This window comes from Gallus gallus, chromosome 7, assembly GCF_016699485.2.
Source record: "Gallus gallus isolate bGalGal1 chromosome 7, bGalGal1.mat.broiler.GRCg7b, whole genome shotgun sequence".
Taxonomy (NCBI): Eukaryota; Metazoa; Chordata; class Aves; order Galliformes; family Phasianidae; genus Gallus; species Gallus gallus.
The window spans coordinates 2720204-2735445 of NC_052538.1; the positions used below are offsets into that span (position 1 = coordinate 2720204).

The 15242-nt window shown below is 40.8% G+C and overlaps 1 protein-coding gene across 18 annotated transcripts in view; it reads left to right on the forward strand.

The window, feature by feature from the left end:
* The window catches only part of UNC80 (unc-80 homolog, NALCN activator), a 121114-nt gene that overhangs the window by 80397 nt on the left and 25475 nt on the right, over positions 1-15242 (forward strand). For all 18 annotated transcript variants that reach the window (XR_003076286.3, XR_003076288.3, XM_025152710.3 and 15 more), the window contains 12 exons: positions 116-205; positions 583-684; positions 2073-2253; positions 3461-3729; positions 4540-4674; positions 5460-5598; positions 6728-6824; positions 7474-7644; positions 7856-7948; positions 9405-9440; positions 9762-9980; positions 12804-13004. Coding sequence is in view for 16 of the 18 variants with exons in the window: in XM_025152710.3 (XP_025008478.2) it covers positions 116-205; positions 583-684; positions 2073-2253; positions 3461-3729; positions 4540-4674; positions 5460-5598; positions 6728-6824; positions 7474-7644; positions 7856-7948; positions 9405-9440; positions 9762-9980; positions 12804-13004 (1733 nt within the window). In the remaining 2 variants the exon portion in view is untranslated. The remainder of the gene's footprint in view (positions 1-115; positions 206-582; positions 685-2072; positions 2254-3460; positions 3730-4539; positions 4675-5459; positions 5599-6727; positions 6825-7473; positions 7645-7855; positions 7949-9404; positions 9441-9761; positions 9981-12803; positions 13005-15242) is intronic.

The window sequence follows — 15242 nt, forward strand, 5'->3', positions numbered from 1 at the left end:
ACATTCGGGTTTGTGCCTGTATACATTATTAGCAGGATATTCTTCTTTCAGATATTGAGGTGTTTGTACAAGATAGCTAATAAGTAACAGAAGGTTTCTCTTTCTTCCTCTTCAGGAGTGTCTGGAGTTTTTTAACATACCTGAAACACAGTCTTCTCATTACTTTTTAATGGATAAGCGATGGAATCTTATTCATTACAACAAGGTAAGGCAAAGGTCAGGTACAGATAGCTCGCTTCTTTACATCTCATCCCTTATAAACATCCGGGTTATCTGAAGGGGAACAAGGCAGCCCATAAGCAGAATTTTGTCCTGCAGGCACTACATCTCTGGTATTTAGTTGTGTGTGGTAAAAGATTGAACTCTGACAGAAGGATGAAGTGACAGAAATGGAGTCCCTTGACTCTTAAGTCATTATGTCCAGCTTTCCCAGAAAAGAGAGAGAGCAAATTTCTCTTCTGTTTATGCCCTGCCCAAAATCTTCAGAAAGGATGAAAAAATGGCCTTATATTCAGTTCTAATGACCAATGCAGTTGCAATTGCATTTGTTTAAAATTCACTTCACTGTTTCTTTCCTGGCAGACCTATGTTCGTGACATTTATCCTTTCCGGAGGTCAGTTTCTCCCCAGCTCAACCTGGTGCAGATGCATCCAGAAAAGGGTCAAGAGCTCATTCAGAAGCAGGTATCTTACTGTCACTAAACACCTCTGCCCATAAACAACTCCTGTAAATAAGACTTTCCTTCCCCTTTAAAGGCCTCCACTTATACTGCATGCAAATAGAGAGCTCTGCTGGAGAAGCAGCAGCTGGCATGAAATCTGTCTTGGTGCCATTTTGACAGGTGTATGTTATTTTAAGAAGAGCCAAAGAATATGAATGTGAATTCCCACCCCCTCTGTCCAACCAGCTTCTTTTAGGTGAATCATTTTGCATTCTCCTACACTTGGCCAGAACAACTTCAGCTGACTCGGCTTTAAAAGATGCTCATTGCTTTCTTAAATATGACCTCTGTCTCTTTCAGAACCTTTTCTTCATGAGTGCATCTGGCTGTGGAGCAGACAATATCTGTTCTACTTTGCTGTCTGTCCTCTCACTGTAAAGAATGTTCCTTGTCTCTCCTTGTCTTGCTCTCAGATACTAGCCTTTTAGTACAGCCACCACTAGTGACACTCAAGCAGCAATTGTTTCCTCAGGGGAGTCTCTGCCCTTGGAACAACACTGTCTTCTCCGTTTTACAGCCTCATGACTTGATAATCTGTCTGATCCTGCTAATGCTCTGCAGCTCCTGGGAGCTCTCTACAGAAACTAAAGGAGAGAGCAGTGCTTTTAATGTGCTGCAGCCTCCTGAGAGTATCATTTCCTTAGACAGCAAGACAGCAGTATTGAGTTCACTCCACCTCTAGAAAGCCTCATGCATTTTCTTCCCACAAAAGCAAAGTTTTCTCAGCAGTATACATCTGAATACTTAGGGAAAAGTTGCTCTAGCTGTATCTGCAAAGATGATACTAAGAAGGAAATAAAAAGGAAGGGGAACGTGGTTAAACTGTTAAAAGTTTTAATGGCTTTATAATTCTAGCCACAGAGCAGCTGCTGTTGTTGTGTCCCTGGCAATGTGAGCATGCAAACAGGAAAATATCATCAGGAATCATTATAAAAATTAACTATGAAGCTGCTTTAGAGAAACTGGCTGCTAAAATAACGGCAGACTTTGTTAATGTCATCTCGTGTGTGTAGTACAGAATAGGGAAATATCTCATGTGCTGTATCTGTCAGTAGAAATTCTATAAAAACTTGAAAATGACTTGGAATTGTTTTGGTTGCTTCACTGCCAGAAATTATCCTCACTGTGGTTCTAGAAGTTGTGTTCATCAAATGTTGTACATCATGTTGTACATCAAATAATTGAGCTTTTAATGCCCTATATGACCCAAAAACATTAGAATGGCCTGTCCAGATTTCTTTGGGCATTATTTTACATTCCATATTTTTCTATTTGAAGCACTTGGGAGCCAATGTATTTTCAGGGTAAAATTTACATCAAGCATCTGCATCATTCTTGTCTCTGTTTCAGGTGTTCACCCGCAAACTAGAAGAGGTGGGGCGGGTGTTGTTCCTCATATCATTGACACAGAAGATCCCTACTGCCCACAAGCAGTCACATGTATCAATGCTTCAGGAAGATCTCCTCCGTTTGCCTTCATTTCCCCGAAATGCCATTGATGCTGAGTTCTCACTCTTCAGTGATCCCCAAGGTATGGCCTTTTGATGGTTTTCTCTGGTGGTTGTGTAGGGCTCAGAAGGTTTATGTGAGGCACTTCATTTGCCTTAGAAACACAGGCTTGTAGCTATGCTGGAAGCTTATAAACCTCTTCCTAGAGAAAATGATACATAGCTGTTGGTTTGTAAGCATAACAGTAAAAAGGGCTTTGCTGCGTTAAACACCTCCAGACTTTCTTTCTTTGAAGCTACTTTCTTTGAACATAAACAGGAATATAATCATGTATTAAAATTATGCAAAAGGCTACAGCTAGAACTGTGTCCAGCTGTGTACTCACCAGAACACAGAAGTTTTTGATAAACTAGAGGGAGTCTAGGGGAGGGCCACTGTAGTAGTTAGGGAGCCAGGGGACTTGTATGAAGAGAGGTGAGGGAACCTGAGCTTCTTCAGTTTTAACAACACCTTTTAGTTTTGAAGTTCACCTTGCCTGAGAGAGGGATCTCTGACTGTCTCATCTAGCCCAAATTTTTCTCTAACTCTCATGGGAGTCTTTGCACTGATTTCTCTGAACCTTGACATGAGGGCTTTATTTGCCAGCATGCTCCACAGTAGCGTCCTCTCATTGGGTCAGTGTTTTCAAAGTGAAGCATCAGAAAAATTGTGTGAGACCTCATAGAGCACAAAGTCCACATTGTGAAAGCAATGGACTTTAAATGAAGATCGGGCAAATCCTGCAGCAGGGATATAGAAGCAGATCTCTTATTAGAAACCTTGCTGTGAAAGTCAAGTAGGCTTTCCAGGCTGACTTGAGAATTAAAAAAGACTGCTGTTTCAGAGTGATAAGTGCTGACCCTGTAACAGACCCTAAAGACACTTGCTTTCAGAAGCATTATTGTAAATATGCATCAGTGTCCTGTAATGTCTGGTACACCTAAAGGATTAAGATTCATCTCAGATCTGCTTTCACATTTAAAGAAGAGAATTTCCAACTGTGGGAAGCAAATTTAATGAGCTGTGTGATACTCATCAATCAGTTTTCATGTGTCTTGTTTTCAGTTGAGATTGGTTCAAGCCCTGTAGGCACTTGCAGAAGTGCAGAATGGATGAAGTCATTTCGGAAAGGCAGAACTAGGGTCAGCGTTTGTGTGAGGGTTCTCTGGAAAAACTTTTAGCTTATGTGAGTGTTGTGAGGCTGGCCATCATAGGCAGAGTTGATTGCTCTTGCCTTTTCTCCCCCACAGCTGGAAAAGAGCTCTTTGGTCTTGACACTCTTCAGAAAAGCTTGTGGATTAAGCTGCTGGAAGAGATGTTCCTTGGCATGCCTAGCGAGTTCCCCTGGGGGGATGAGATCATGCTGTTCTTGAATGTCTTCAATGGTGCCCTGATCCTGCACCCTGAAGACAGTGCCTTGTTGAGGCAGTATGCTGCCACAGTCATCAACACAGCTGTGCACTTTAACCACCTCTTCTCCCTCAGTGGGTACCAGTGGGTGCTCCCCAGCATGTTGCAGGTGAGCTATTTCCGTGAAAAATACAAGGGAAGACTTACGGAGTGGGCACTTTGTTATAGAACTGACTGTTAATGACTAAGCTTTAAAATTTCCTTATGTTATCACAACTCTGTTAGAACTGTTGCATTTATCCAAAAGAAGTTACCAGGAATTGTTATTTCCACTGGAGGTGCCTGCAGGTTCTTCCACTTTTCTTGGTGGAATTAATACATTGTTAGCCATTTCTCTTTTTTCAAGTAAATAAAATCTTGCAAGTGTAACAGGCCATGGTGATAAGCATGCTAGAGGCTTGTTGTACTAAGAATGTGGATGTACTTCAGCCTACTAGCCCACTAACGGAGTTCATTTCTGCAGAGGCCTAACACAAACATTTTCAGAAACCTCCAAGAAACATGTGCTGTAATGTGAATCTTGCATTACCATAAAATGTCAGCATTACATCTGGCAAACCTCAAGAAAATTCTGACTGCCTCTGCTCCAAACCTCCCAAATATTTGTACCTGCAGAGATGTGCAGACGGGCAATTGAAATGGACAAAGAAGGAAGCATAGTCAGACTGTTCCTAACAATTTGTGCTGTTTATATAACTCTGAGAAATAAATCCCACTTCTTTGGCAAGGTGTTCAGTGGCCAGCTCTGACAGAAATGCCACTCTAAAAAGCTTGAAATGGCTTTAAAGTGGGCAGAACTGTCAGTGTGTTGAATGATAGGTGAGGAGTTCCAATTGTCTTGACAAACTGGAGATGCAGTCTGAATATGGAAAAAGAAAAAAAATCTATCCAATTTCCATGTCATTTTACATTTGCTTAGGTGTATGCTGACTATGAAAGCAACCCACAGTTACGTCAAGCGATAGAGTTTGCGTGCCGCCAGTTCTATGTTCTGCATCGCAAGCCCTTCATTCTGCAGCTGTTTGCAAGTGTCGCCCCTCTGCTGGAGTTCCCTGTGAGTAGAAACCATTCCCTAGGCTTGGTGTGGGGAAGCCTGTGTGTGTAGCCAGCCTTCCATCAGAGATCAGGAAGAGGAAACAGCTGGAGCATCAGCACCATTCAAATTGAGTGCATACTTACTGCAGTTGGTGCTACACAGAACCATTTCCTGATCTTATTTCTTCTTGCTTCTGCTCATCATTTGATTGAGCAGCATTTTGAGATAATGAGCCACTGGTGTCTAGGGTAGTCAATATACTTTCACTTTAAATGTCTGTGTATAAATAGGTTATAAAAGGACAATGATGATTTGCAACTCTTTAAACGCAGATCTTTTCTTAGAATGCAGTAATATGAACAGAAAGCTTGTTGCCAAGTTCTAATACATATGAGCTCTAAGACTGGATTAGCCATGTTTTGAAATCCTCACTAATCAATTTTTAACATTTTGGTGAGTTAAAAATCATTAATGGAATTGTAATTTAAAGTGGAACTGTTAAATCCAACTGTACGTACACTGTAAGCGCACACATCCTTCTTAGCAGGGCAGCAATGATCTGCCAGCTTTTTATGGCAAGTAAAGCTGTGTGCAGAGTTCGCATTGTTTCCACTATAGCATCAATCTGTTGAATCAGGCAAGGCTTATTGCTTTAGAGCAGTAAGCTCCTGAGCTCCATGTGGACTTTTTGTCAAAAAAAAAAAAAAAAAAAAATCAGCCAAAAAGGGTTGCTGATACCTCCTGTAAAGATTACCAGGATGCAGACAGGCCCTCAGAAAATCAGCCATGTGTTATTGAAACAGGATGCTGCAAACAACGGAACCAGCAAAGGAGTGTCAGCTCAGTGCCTGTTTGACCTGCTGCAATCCTTAGAGGGAGATACTCCAGACATTTTGGACATCTTAGAGCTGGTGAAAGCAGAAAAGCCTCTCAAGTCATTAGGTAACAGCAAAGAATCCTTTATTCAGTAATTCTGTTTTGCTCTTTATTGATTAAACATGTATCTGATGCAGCTTATTTTATTTTTATTTTTCTTCTTTTTCTTCTCCCAGAGTGCAGTAATATCTGTTTCTTATGCCTCATGAATCTTTTAAAGATGACTTTATTACCACCATACACTAGATATTTTCTTCAGGAAAGGAATTTTTCATTTATTTTAATCCAAAGCTCCTTTTTCTGCACTGAGCCTACTAGTCTGAAGCTAGCCTCTGGCATTTTGAGTTTTATCATGTGTGGGTGAAGAATAAAGATGGCTAATAAACTATATCATGCTGACAAGATCAGTGTCATCCTCTCCTCTGTTCCATGCTGGCAGGAAATCAAAACATCCTCTCCTGTGGGCAGACTATGACTAGTAACTGATGGATGCCATTCAGACAGTCAGTCATGCTGAGTTCTAGGAGGGGAGCTGATCTATTACAAAGCAGAATATATGTGGCTGTGTGATGTATGCAAGACACTGTCTCTCTTGGTAGTTAGCCATACAATGCAGCATTAAAGAATTTGGCTGCTGTGTGATTTGCAGGGAAATAATTTTGTCTGATTTTTATAAGGATCTTTGACTTATTTTTCAAATTTGCACTTTCCTTAAATAATGCTGATTTTGATCAACTAGTCTTAGCATTAAAGCTTTGTTTTATCCTGGAATTTTATGATGCTGTCATCAGTGGTGCATCAATGTCATTTTTAGTGTGGTAGAAACATCTAGGAAAAAGCAGATGAAGGATAAAAAAGTGTCTAAAGCTGACATGTGTCTTTGTCATATATAAGCTTAAGAATCTGCTTGTGATGCAACGTGACTGCAGTAGCAGCTGTAGGCCTTTATGCTCAGCAGTGATTTGACCTCCTGAGAATTGTTTCTCACTTACTGAGCTCTTGAATGTTGGTACAAGTGGGAGTTCAGCACCCTTCTATCTTACAGACTCATTTTTGTCAAAAAACAGAAGCTTATTAGGGAGTGTTAACATGAGAAACAAGCAATTGAAAATGGGGGAAAGAAATGAATGTGCTAGCTCTTTTCATATTCGTTATGTTTGCACGCTAATTTTCTCATATTGTTTGATTCCCTCAGACTTCTGCTATGGGAATGAGGACTTGACCTTTTCGATCAGTGAAGCCATCAAGCTATGTGTGACAGTGGTGGCCTATGCTCCCGAGTCATTCAGAAGGTGCTGGTCTGTTTTCTTGTTTTGTGCAGACTCAGAAAAGGCCTAAAAGTTCCATATGGCATGGAAAATCAAAGCAGAGGACATAGAAATGCAACCCAAGCACTATGCTTCTCTGTGAGGCCAAGCTTCTGCTTGTTGATGCATTTCCTAGGGCACCAGCTCCAATTCTAGCCAGCTGCTGGAAGCCGTGCTGAGCTGGGTGGTAGTCCGAGCAGCAGCAAGTAGGCTGTATTTCCAGATGGGGGCCACATTTTGTTCTTAAGGTTACTGTTGCCAGAGAAGCACTGGAGGACAAAAACAGGCAGCTGGAAAGAACAGGAAGATGCAGAGAGATGAGAAAGCAAAAAAGATAGTGTCTAAGAAAAAACCAGAGAAGAAAGAAGTTTTTGGAAGGGAAAATGAGCATCCACAAATGGATGACTTTTTCAGAGGATACCTGAAAGTTCAGAGTTTTTCTATTATTGTTTCATTTTTCCCTGAAGTCCCTCATAGGAGAGTTTCTTTGGCCCAAAGCTGATTACCCAGTGAGAAGCAATGAAATCACGGGCCAGTAGGAGATCCAAGGGCCTTTGGAAAGAATCTGAAGTCACCTGATGCGAGTTTCAGGATTGACAGGATATAACAGACCAAGTAATGGTTATTTTTCCAGCCTCCAGATGCTGATGGTCTTGGAAGCGTTGGTTCCTTGTTACTTGCAGAAACTGAAGCGACAAACCTCTCAAGTGGAGACTGTGACAGCAGCTCGTGAGGAGATTGCTGCTATGGCTGCACTTGCCACCTCTTTGCAGGCCCTCTTGTACAGTGTCGAAGTTCTCACCAGGTAACTCACACTTCACACCTCTCAGAATGTTTTTGCTCATCAGTCTGGGGAAAAGGAGTGAACAAGAGCTCAGAATATTTGAGTCAGTTTGTATAATGGTTGAGGTTTAGACTCGGTCAAGTTAAAGCTGGGTTTCACTAGACCACAAGCAGAATTTCAGTGCACTTATTAGATACAGTTTTTAGCATGTTACTCACCTTCCCTTTACTAGGCCTATGACAGCCCCACAGATGAGTCGATGTGACCAAGGCCATAAAGGGACTACAGCAGCTAACCACACCATGTCAGCAGGTGTGAACACCAGGTAAGTTCGTGGATATTTCTTTCTGGTCCTTCTGAGCAGCTTTTCTGGGTTTTTTGGAGTAAGGTAATGTCTGTGCCTCCATTTGGGCTTGTTTTGTGGGGTTTTTTTGTTGTTGTTGTTTTATTGGGAGTTACAGGTAGCAAAAGATAAGATGGCAGAGAATATGAGAAAAAGGGAAGGATGACTGGAAATATTTTTGTCTTTCTTTATAAAAATATAATAAGAAAAATAACTTTGCACAGAGAAGGGGAATAAGGAAGGAGATGCCAGCAGACTGTAATACTGCTCCTTTCATATTGGCCATTCAGATTAGGCTACTGTGAGAACAAGGCCGCTGGACAATTTATACAACCATAGAGCAAGGGCTTGAAACTTCTTGTTACTGTTCTTTCAGAGCACGGTATTCCTTCTTAAGTTCTCTTTTGTTGGTAACAGCAGATAAGTCTCCACAGCCAATGGGTCAGTAAAGTACCATGGGCTGTACTGGACTATAAATCAGGAATATATTTTTGGCAAGTCATGCTTTCCAAGTTGTCCCGTCTTCTTTTGTACTGAAGGGAGACAGAAATCTCTTTCTACATGAATCATCAAAGGATTATTATATCACTTTATAGATGTGAAGTGTACACATCTAGGTTGGTAACTCCTGGAATCAATGTGTTGCTCTTTAAGACTGTTTCATCCAGGCTTGGAGTATCAGCAGTGCATCCAACACTGATTTGAGTTTCAGTCCAGGATCTGAATGTTCCTGATTGCAGTGGCGTAATGGAAAGTAATGCCTTATTTATATTATTTGTCTGCTGACTTTGGAAAGCAGTTAATATATATCTGCTGACAGTTGAAGTGGAGACTCCCGATGCTGTGTGACTTTAACACATTGGTTTAAATTTCCAGATATTTTTCATTATCAAGCATTCAGTCTCAGATCCAAAAACATTTCTGTGCTGCTCTAGTTTTCCTGCCCTTATTTCTTCTGCTATCATTGCAACAGACATCTGCCAGCAGCAGCAGGAGTCTCACAATGATAGAATGGTCGCTGTTCCAGTCTTGGACACGTTAGCCTAGAGGTGCAGGGTTTGTTAGTGCTTTCTCAGCAGAAGTAACAAGAGAAAAGGACAACAAAACAAAACTCTGAGGTACTCTTTCCACAAGATGAGCTCTGGCTTAATGAGGCCTAACACTGGAGTAAAAATTATTAAGTGAAACTGCTTGAAAACCTTCTTTTTTCATTTTATAATGAAGGCAATAACTATGACAATCTGTTTTTTTTGCTGCCACATGGGAGGTAAAGGCTATTTAGTGTGGTCACTAACTACGTGTAGCCATGGTTCCAGTGATAAAAGTTACCATCCTGCCCTTGGAGATTGGCTAGAACATTGTCACCTTCTTGCAGCAAGGCACATTTTGGGCACTCCTAAGCTGCTGTTTTACAACTGCACTGTTTCTGTTTTCCCAGGTACCCAGAACAGGGAGCCAAACTACACTTTATCAGGTACAGTAAAATCTTCGCTCAGCCTTCTCTGACGTGAGGAACTGCTCTGCAGCACTTGCCAGGTCCACTGGGTCTCACCCACTGTTGCTGTGACAGGCAACCTTTTTCAAAAGAAGATAGCAAATGATAGTTCATTTTTCTCATTCCTAAAAAGACTTTGTAGATGGTAATTTCCCTTTTTTTTCTTATGTTGCAGGTGCAACTGTTTTTTATTTTCAGTTGCAGGTGAAAGCATCTGCTGCAAAACAAACTGGGGAGGTTTTAGAATTTATACCTGTTCTTCTGCATGCAACACTTTTTTTCTCATCTTGTATCTTCCAGGGAGAACCTTCATTTACTGGAGGAGGGCCAGGGTCTTCCCCGAGAGGAACTGGATGAACGAATTGCTAGAGAGGAGTTCAGGAGACCACGAGAGTCACTGCTGAATATCTGCACTGAGTTTTACAAGCACTGTGGTCCAAGGCTGAAGATTTTGCAGAACCTGGCTGGAGAGCCCAGAGTCACCTCTCTGGAACTGCTGGATGTGAAGTCACACATGAGGTATTCCACAGGCTTTCTACTTTTCCTTGTTCATTTCAGGGGGATTCATTTCTTTTAGCTCTTAACTTTTCACAATAGCAAGAAGACTGAATCACTTTCTGTTAGTGTAGGCTTGCGTGTTGCTCTCTGAACCATGTCTTCCTTGGATATTCTTTAGATTGTACCTGATGCTGCTTGCATGTAATAAGGGTTTCATAAGCTCTCCTTTGGTCTTGTTTAGACTCCAGTGGATGAAACAAAACTGCAGGGGGAGGATAGGGCAGAAGGCATTTACAGGACCATCACCTCATTGTGTGATAAAGCAGAAGCACAAGATTTTTTGAGACAAGAGGGAATGGACCTGATACTGTTGATAGTTTTTCAGTCATCTTCAGGGGAAATTCCTTTGCCTGAGCTTTATACCTTTTTCACCAGAAAAGCCTTGTGAAGCAAGCTGAAGAGAGACAAATGCTAGCAGTGCACAGAACTGCCTCCTGGACCAAGGAAACCCTTGAAAAAACATTTCTGCCTTTTACATTCATGCTCTGAAAGCAAATGACAAAGCCCCTTATCGAACAGATTCTGTCACAATTAGAGATCTGTGTTTTGTATTCATTTAGGTTTTGTTTAACAAATGTCCAAATTTGCTGGGGAGATGGGAGGTGTTCCTTTGGTTGGTTTGTGTATTTGCATATTAACTGAACATAGCTTTTCCCCTCTGGCAAATCCTTTGTAATTTAGAGGGTAATTTTAAGCAGGAGATGTCTGTTACTGCAGATGCATGTCATTCCTGTGTAGTGCTTAGCTGCAAACAAACTGAAAATCTGATGGACCTGGATGTTTTTCAATGCCATCTTTATATTTTTTCCAAGGCATGTAAGCATCAGGAATTAATGCTAACTGCATTACAAACTCCATGACTCTTAGCAATGTGAGTCAAGAACTTTAATCTTACATTAGGAGGCAAAGGTGAGGTTCTCAGGCCACATTGCGTCCTTAGTTAGATATATTTGTGTTGGGCTTTTTAATGATTTCAGAGGAAGTAAAAAATATGTGTCTGATGAATGAATTTTCTTTGTTTCGTGTAGTGAAGTGTTTACTTTTTTTCCGTATTACATTACCATTCTAGTCTTACATTTGCATGTAACACTCTTGAGTGTACTGAGTGTACTACCTGGAAGTATTTGCTAGTTAACAGAAATGTGGGAACTTAATTTCTACGTTTTCTTCATAATCCGGATAGATTAGGCTCAATTGCTCTTTAACAATTTTGTGTCCCTCTCTTAAAAGACGAGTTTCACAAACTTAAATGCACGTGTACAGAAGGTACTATTGGTGTATTTTCTGGAGGGATACTTTCTTGACAGGAGATTTCAGTGAAACAGTTACAGAACACATTAGTAGCTGCATTATTTTCAAGAAGCAAGTTCTTTCAAGGTCAGAGGTTACAGCAGTGTAAAGCTAAGGGTTTGATGTGCAGATGATGACAAGTTGTGCTCTGATTCTCTCGTGTCTCCTGGGAAGTGCTGGAAATGACTGCCTTATTGTGGTGGAACAATAATTGCTTTATCATAGTTCCTAAATAAAAGGAACATTATCCAGTTTCTTTCATAAATTCATTTTCTAAGTGTCAGTTAAATGACTAACAGGATTTAGCTGCTGAAGGAAGCAATCTTTTCTAACTAGACAGCAGATTTACCAGAACATGGTGTGACAGTCGTGGTCATTGAAGGCTGCCAGATGCCATCTCAGAGTCTTTAGATAACCAAATAATAGGCTATTCACTTCAGACAGGGTTCATCTCACCTAACTTTAGCCATTTAAAAGTGAAATATTTAGTCTGAAGAAATCATAAAGATCTTTTTGGACTCAATGAAAAGGGTTGTTTATCTCAGTATTTCAGAAAGATAAACATCTTCCAGGTTGCTTATTTCTTCCTGAACAGAACCAGAATATTAATTGAGAGTGGCATCTCAAGTTGAATGAGATGGATCTTACAATTCATGATGCATATGGAAACGTAATATTCCATTATATACTATTGATATTGATTTACTAGAAAGAAGCATAATTATATGATTTGAATTTTGCAGTATTTAAGAAAACAGATCTATTCCATAGTGGGACAAAGTTGTTTTATCTGATGAACTCATTGCCTTTGATCTTGCTAGATGGATTTGAAAGACAAGGGGAATATGTTCCACGAGTTGAAGGGATTTTAGAAGAAACCCCACAGTATGAGTAGGATTTATCCCATAATTGTCCACTACAAAGTCTAGTGACAGTTCAAGGAGCATGCAATGTCCTACCTCTTTTATTAGTAATTACAAGTAACGTGGCTTTATTACTTGAGCATTTCTGGTAGACAAAGGCAAGTATTTCAGCAGCTACTTTTCCAACTGCAAGTGGAAGTTTAAGTGTTGCCATGGCATTTCACAGTCTACAGAAAATGCCATTGGCAAGGTCATCTGGGAGGGTTAGAAGGAACAAGAGCAACACAATCTGTAGAAGTGTTAGGAGATAAAAATCAAAGTTGGGGGGAGTAATCGTACGAAGTGCACGTTGTGTAAACCTAGGGGATGACACTTCATTTTTAGCAATTAACACCTGAAAGTTCCACAGTGGAGCCTCTTGAAGTGTGGTGGTGCAGAAAAATGAGCACAAAACCAATTTCAGTGTTTTAATCTCACTAACAGCTCAGTTGCTTTGTTTTTAGCAACGCAAGTGAATCTCGATGTTCCTTCAGTGCATTTAATATCACCATAAAAATACACAGGCCTATATACTCTTTAGAGTATTTTATTTCTTTTTACTGGGTTGGCAATCATTTATCTGTGGTTTTAGATTGGCAGAAATTGCACATTCCCTGCTGAAATTGGCACCTTATGACACGCAGACGATGGAAAGCCGAGGTCTCCGGCGCTACGTCATGGAGATGTTACCCATCACTGACTGGACAGCTGAGGCGGTGAGGCCTGCCCTTATCCTCATCTTAAAGAGATTGGATCGTATGTTCAATAAAATTCACAAGATGCCTACTCTGAGGTAAGCAGGTATAATGGAAACCCTCTGGGGTCCATTTCTGATGTTGCAAGCCTTGAAGTGTGGGTATGTCATCTAACTAAAACTGTTGTATTGCTGTGAACCTGTACAATATATTAGAAAATGAAGGTTTTTTCCTCTGTCAGTGTGCATTTATGTTGACGTTTTTGTTGTGGCTTCTGGTGAAAAGAAAAGAAATTCATGGTTATCAAGAACTACAGAGAGTACTTACAGAAATCTTATGTTCTCTTTCTCCAAAATACGTCATCAGATTTGTACCGTCTGCTGTCTATTTATTTTAGCTGTGAGCTAAGGAGATTAATGTTTTTTTCTTTAATGGAAAGTTAACTAAACTGTAGCAAGAGTATTTCAAGAATACCTTCTCACAAAAATGCTGTTATGTTCTCTGTAAAGATAAAAGTAGTCTGGAGCTGTGCAGTAGCTTCTCAGTGTTCCTTCATAAAGGGAGCAGAATTGCAGCAATGGAATCTAGTCAGTGACTTGTGAGAACCTGGTGCTTCATGAAGTAGCATTGAGGTACAGGCCTTGCTGACTTCAAGAAGTATTCAAAATTGGACATTTCCACCTTGTAGGCAGTGATATAAATGCAGCCTGGGTAATGTAAAATCTCTCAACCATGCAGGTTTTCCAGTGATCTTAGTGAGAAGAGCTACTGGTCTCAGTTAACCTTGTGGACAAATGTCCTCAACTGCATCAGTCAGTCATTTTGTTAGCAATATGAACTGGGAGACCAAATTACGTTAGAGAACATCAGAATCTGGAATTTAGACACAAAACTTCAGGTCCTCGTGGGAATCATGTGTACACAACTAAGATGGAGCAAATAATAAGAGGGCGATTTCTTCTTTCTGGCATCCCTACCTATCACTTCCCTTTGGCTAACAATCTTGTTTTAGAAACTGCTGCCCCTGTGAGGAATTTAGAGCTGGAAGTATTGATGCTTTCCCTTCCTGATGGTTTGATTCTTCGATAGGCCTTGCCTGCTTCTTGCCATTTCTTTATGTTCTTGCTCATGCTTTCTTCTGTTTCAAAAGGCAGCTTAAGGGTCTTCCTCGTTCTTGAATAACTTTCCTTTTGTCTAAATGAAATGAATGCTTATAAATAAAAATTCCCCTCACATTCCCTACATCTGTGCTTGAACCTGTGCTTAGATGAAACTGTTATTCCATATGCACAGGGTCAGAGACAGCAAAGCCACTTGACCAGATGCAGTAACTACATTTAAGCATTATTAAGCATCATTTAAGGAAGAAGCCTCTTGGAGATGGAAAAGAAATCACATGTTGCAGGGTGGCAGACCCTAGAAGCCATCCATTGGGATATTTACACCAGAATCTTGCATACTGCCTCCCACGGGCACCCTGCTCCAAAGCCAGAGTCTGATGGAAGCAGTGTAAGAAGATGTACAAAGACAAACTACTATTCTGGAGTCGGTTTAGGAACAGTAGATGCTGAAAAATGAGGTGTATGTTTGCATACTTTAGAATTTAGACAGCAAACACTTCATCTTCCTTTCATCTCTAGGAAGTCTTCTGAGCAAACTTGACTAGGGTATTGCTTATTCTTGAGCAAACAAGTTATTCAAGCCTTGTCCTTCCATCTTGGTAAGTACGCAGTTAGAGACTGGCTTCAGAACTACACCACCTCTGAAGATTCCAGCCCTGAGATGAAAGGTGGGAACCACTTTGTTGTTATTTCTGATGTATCTGCTTATGGTTAGGAGGGACTTCCATTCAGAATCTGTCATGAGTCCTACAAGCTATTTCGGTGAGAAAAAAAATCAAAGCATCAGGGAAGGAGGACTTCTGAAATGAAGGATTTTGGTGCTGATAAGTTGTCCTACATGGGGTGAGGAAGGTGAAGTCTGTACTCCTGAGCAACTTAAGTTCAGAGAGTCAGCGTGACTCTCTCAGACTGGATGGCATAGTAGTTTACAGAGGACACTCACAGCTGACGAGGTTTATTGACCATCCAAAAGCCAGAAGAGATGGAGGAGTCACTCTCAATTGGGACCATGGCCCAGCAGAAGTCTTCCCACACACAGGCACACCTGAGACAGCTGTCTGCTGAATCTCTTTCATCCCCCACCACAGGGAGAAGTGAATCACAGCCTATCTACCGTTGTTGTCAGGGTTTTTTCTGTCATTAATGCAGACATCTCTGCTACATTTTGGTCTCTCAGACACTCACTGTGCTCTGTGCTTTCCTGAGCTGCGTGGA